A 4531-nucleotide genomic window follows, 5' to 3' on the forward strand; every position below is an offset into this window, starting at 1 on the left:
ACGATCGGCTTAGTGGAAGCGCGTCTACAAGCCCTCGAATCCAACTGGGAAAAATTCGACATTCAACACAAGCTCCTCGCCGCATACAGGGACGCCCTGGCAGGACATGACTACCTGAAGAAGGACATGCAGTCCCTTACGGAGGAAGCTTACATCGCACAGAAGAGTATGTTCCTTGACATACTCCGCTTCCTGAAGAATAAGGTCAGCGCGGAAGCGCCTGCCGTCGGCGCGAATCCCTTGCAGACATCGTGCACGACTTTGCCGCGGATCCAGCTGCCACAATTCTCGGGTCGGTACGAAGAGTGGCCTTTCTTCCGGGATCTCTTCAACTCACTCATCGTGAAAGATGCCTCCACAGCTCAAGTCGAGAAGCTTCACTACTTGAAGACGTGCTTGAAAGGTGAGGCGGAACTATTAAACCGCAGTTTGCCGACGACAGCCGAGAATTTCGATCGCGCGTGGAAAATCCTGACAGGATATTACGAGAATAAACGTCTTCTAGTTCGTTCTTACATTTCGCGATTTTCGGCTCTTCAGAAACTCAAAAGTGAACCCGCTACCGAATTAAGAAAATTATATCACGGCGTGATGAGCACCGTCAGCGCTCTCGAAAGCATCGGACGGCCGATAACGCGCGGCGAGGATCTCTTCGTTCATCTCGTCGTGGATCTCCTTGATTCCCGGTCACGTCGCGAGTGGGAAAGTTCTATCAGTGATGCCACGGAACCTCCGTCGTATACCGCGTTGCAACAGTTCATAGACCGTCGGCTTCATACGCTAGAATCCTTGCAGTCTAGTCAACCGGAGACTAGCCCTGCGAAATCAAGTCTAAATTCGGGACGTCGGACGCGCGTACTTCACGCTCATAAACCCGCTAACAAACGCGGACAGTGCTCTATCTGCAATCAAGATCACTACATCATGTTTTGTGATGGCTACAAGGCCAAGACCGCCGCGGAAAAGAGACAACACGTTGAAGCTAACAATCTTTGCTTCAACTGCCTCGGCAAGCACAAGCTAAGTGAGTGTACCTCGCAGAAAACATGCTCATCGTGTCGCGCGCGTCACCACACGACGTTGCATGATACATTTAAAGTAAGCGAAGTCGCGACATCCTTGCACTTCGCGCAGCGATCTCAAGAAGCAACAGTGCTTCTAGCTACAGCTCGCGTTCGCGTAACAGATCAAGACGGGGTCGTGCACATCGCGCGTGCCCTTCTAGATCAGGGCTCCGACTCATCGATGATCACTTCTTCACTGGCACGACGATTGCGATTAGTTCGCCAAGCAGCTTCTATCCGAATAATCGGCGTCGGTGGGAAGCGGTCGGGTCGCGTTAGCAGCCGAGTCAAGTTCCAGATTTTACCTCAAGGACGAGGACCGCCGATAACTGTGACGGCAATAGTCTTTCCTCAGATCACCACCGTAAGCGGATGGTGTAAAAGAGATCGACGAGCGTGGACACACCTCCGAGGACTGAAGCTCGCCGACCCTGACTTTAAGGAACCGGACCCGTTGGACATTCTGCTGGGCGCGGATGTCTACGCCGAAATCCCCCAGCTAGGCCTTCGGAAGGGAGCTCCCCACGAACCTATAGCTCAACGGACGTCATTAGGTTGGGTTCTGTCTGGACCCGCGGGAACAACTGGCGAAACGATGCAACGCAACGCTCAGTCGTACCATTGCCAAACGGACGAAGAATTGTCTTCTCTCGTAAGTAAATTCTGGCAGCAAGAAGAACTGCCCGTCTCTGGCTCGCCACTTACTCCAGAGGATCAATAGTGTGAGAATTTTTACAACGAAACACACGCTCGCACTGCTGAGGGACGATACGTCGTTCGGTTGCCGGTCGTCGCGCCGCTGCCGGACCTCTCTTCAACGCGTTTTTCCGCTCAGCGAGTATTCTCCGGCATGGAGAAAAGATTTGATAGGGATCATCGCCTGCATCAACTCTACGAAGACTTCATGCAATAGTATGAAGCCTTGGGCCACATGGGCCCAGTGAGTCAATCAGAACCAACCGGAGAGCGCGTGAGCCATCTGCCCCACCACGGAGTCATGCGGGAGTCGAGTACCTCGACAAAGCTACGCGTCGTCTTCAACGGCTCAACGACCACAGCTTCAGGCGATTCGCTCAACCGACGCCTCCTGATCGGCCCTAATTTGCTGCCTCCTCTCTGCGATGTGCTTCTGCGATGGCGTCGACATCGGTACGTGATGGCCACAGATGTGGAAAAAATGTACCGTCAGATTTTAGTCCATCCTGACGACCGTGACTTGCAAAGGATCATATGGCGCTACGACAGGCAGGCCGATTTCCAGGAATACCGTCTAAATACGGTTACTTACGGGCTATCCTGTGCGCCCTTTCTGGCTATGCGTATTCTTTAACAACTCGCCAGCGACGAAGAGCAGCGATATCCTATAGGAGCATCCGTTATTTGCAGCGACGTCTATATGGATGACGTCCTCACGGGTGCAGCCACCCTCGACGAGGCTCAGGAGCTTCAGCGCCAGCTGACAGGTCTCTGCACGGCGGGCGGCTTCCCTCTACGGAAATGGTCGGCGAACGAGTTTTCTATACTTGCGGAAGTGCCTATCAAACATCAAATGCAACGCGAGCCTCGTGCCTGGCGACCACATGAAACCCACGCCACACTCGGACTTCAATGGCATCACGGGACGGACTGCTTCTCATTCGCCACGCGGACGATCTCGGTGGCGAACATAACAAAGCGATCCGTTCTCTCCTTAACAGCGCGACTCTTCGACCCGCTAGGATGGCTGGCGCCCGCTGTTGTGAACTGTTAAATCGCCTTTCAGGCTACTTGGTTGCAAGGCATCGATTGGGACGACCCCCTCGAAGAAGCATCCGCCAAACGGTGGCAAGATTATCAAAGCGAGCTCCCCCTGCTCGAACAAATCCGGATACCTCGATGGATCGGCCCGCGCTCGCTCGATAGCGAGGCTGAGCTCCACGGGTTCGCCGACGCTTCCGAGCGTGCCTATGCTGCCGTCATTTACTTGAGGACCGAAATCAACAATGAGTGGCACACTTGCTTGATAGCCGCTAAAACTAGAGTCGCTCCTATTCGACAGATTACTCTACCTCGTCTGGAACTCAGCGCTGCCGCTTTTCTCGCCCGGCTTGCTGCCCACGTTCGGACAATGCTCGACTTATCGAAGACCCCAATGCACCTGTGGTCGGACTCCACGGTCGCTCTGGGTTGGATACGGAGACATCCCTCACGCTGGAAGAATTATGTCGCAAACCGTGTGGCCGAAATCCAGATTACTGTTCCTGGCGCTCTATGGCATCACATCTGGACGGGATAATCCAGCTGACTGCGCCTCACGAGGACTTTCTCCTGGTGAACTGGTAAATCATCATCTATGGTGGCAAGGTCTCCCGTGGCTCCAGCTTGGGGAATCTTCTTGGCCCGTTTCAAGCGGGCTGGTTACCTATGAGAATCTGCCCGAAGAACGAACCCGCGTTCATGTGGCCAAAGCTCAGCCTTCGTCTGGCGAAGAACCCGCTGAGTTGCTGCGGTTCTCTTCCTACCATCGACTGCTGTGTGTGACAGTGTGGTGCCGACGATAGCTACCGCGACGAGGAAATGCCGGTCCAGCGGCGGACGAGACTGAGCAACGCTCCGGTAATGTTTTATCGACAGCCGAGCTGGAGGACGCACGCCTATTGTGGCTCCGGCTGGTCCAATCTACCAAGTACAAGGACGAACTAAAGGCCATACGAAAGAGCCACGGACCAGGTAAATCTAGTCCACTTATAAGACTCAGTCCTTTTCTAGATCGCCAGGGCATTCTCCGCGTCGGAGGACATCTCAAGCACGCCATCCTGGATTACGATGAGCGCCACCCCATCATTCTGCCTAGCGAATCGACGTTCACTCGACTAATAGTCGAGGCGTGTCACCGTCGGGCGCTGCACGGCGGAGTACAGATGACCCTGGGGATGATCTGGAAACGTTATTGGATCCCAAGAGGCCGAGCCATCGTAAAACAACAAATTCTTCGCTGCGTGACTTGTGTGCGTTGGCGGGCGGCGACGCCACAGCAGCTGATGGGCAGCCTGCCTCGCGAAAGGGTGACGCCAGTTCGACCCTTCTTACACACCGGCGTCGACTACGCCGGACCTATTTTGCTGCGGACCACAAAAGGAAGAGGCCATCGAGCGTACAAGGCTTTCATCTCCGTATTCATCTGCCTTTCAACAAGGGCAGTGCATCTGGAGGTCGTATTGGACTATACGGCGGAGGCCTTCTTGGCGGCATTGCGTCGTTTCACCTCTCGTCGCGGATTGTGCCAAACCATCCACAGTGACTGCGGGACGACGTTCGTGGGAGCTGACACACAGCTACGGGCCTTCTTCGCTGCCAGCAGTCCTGAACAACGAACGATAGTCAGGCAGCTCGCAGCCGATAGAATTACATGGCGATTCAACCCACCTTCAGCGCCTCATTTCGGCGGAATATGGGAGGCTGCCGTCAAGTCTCTCAAGCTCATTTGA

At 54.5% G+C, this 4531-nt stretch overlaps 2 protein-coding genes across 2 annotated transcripts in view; both read left to right on the forward strand.

Annotated features, from left to right (window-relative positions):
- Positions 1–1785, forward strand: part of LOC115242800 — a 2519-nt gene extending 734 nt beyond the window's left edge. The window contains exon 2 of the mRNA XM_029819339.1: positions 14–1785. Within this exon, the coding sequence (XP_029675199.1) occupies positions 14–1785 (1772 nt within the window). The remainder of the gene's footprint in view (positions 1–13) is intronic.
- A 1480-nt stretch (positions 1786–3265) lies between these two features.
- Positions 3266–4531, forward strand: LOC115242801. Its single transcript, XM_029819341.1, has 2 exons — positions 3266–3578; positions 3678–4531. The coding sequence occupies exons 1-2, from the start codon at positions 3266–3268 to the stop codon at positions 4529–4531; spliced, it is 1167 nt and encodes a 388-aa protein (XP_029675201.1).

The sequence above is a fragment of the Formica exsecta genome, unplaced genomic scaffold, assembly GCF_003651465.1.
Source record: "Formica exsecta isolate Colony F162 unplaced genomic scaffold, ASM365146v1 scaffold634, whole genome shotgun sequence".
In the NCBI taxonomy this organism is placed as follows: Eukaryota; Metazoa; Arthropoda; class Insecta; order Hymenoptera; family Formicidae; genus Formica; species Formica exsecta.

Bases quoted from the DNA above. Each gene is read 5' to 3' on its own strand.
- LOC115242801 (XM_029819341.1), top strand. From the start codon at position 3,266: ATGTCGCAAACCGTGTGGCCGAAATCCAGATTACTGTTCCTGGCGCTC. The intron at 3,579-3,677 runs GTGTGACAGTGT...TTTTATCGACAG, and splicing joins TTCCTACCATCGACTGCTGT to CCGAGCTGGAGGACGCACGC.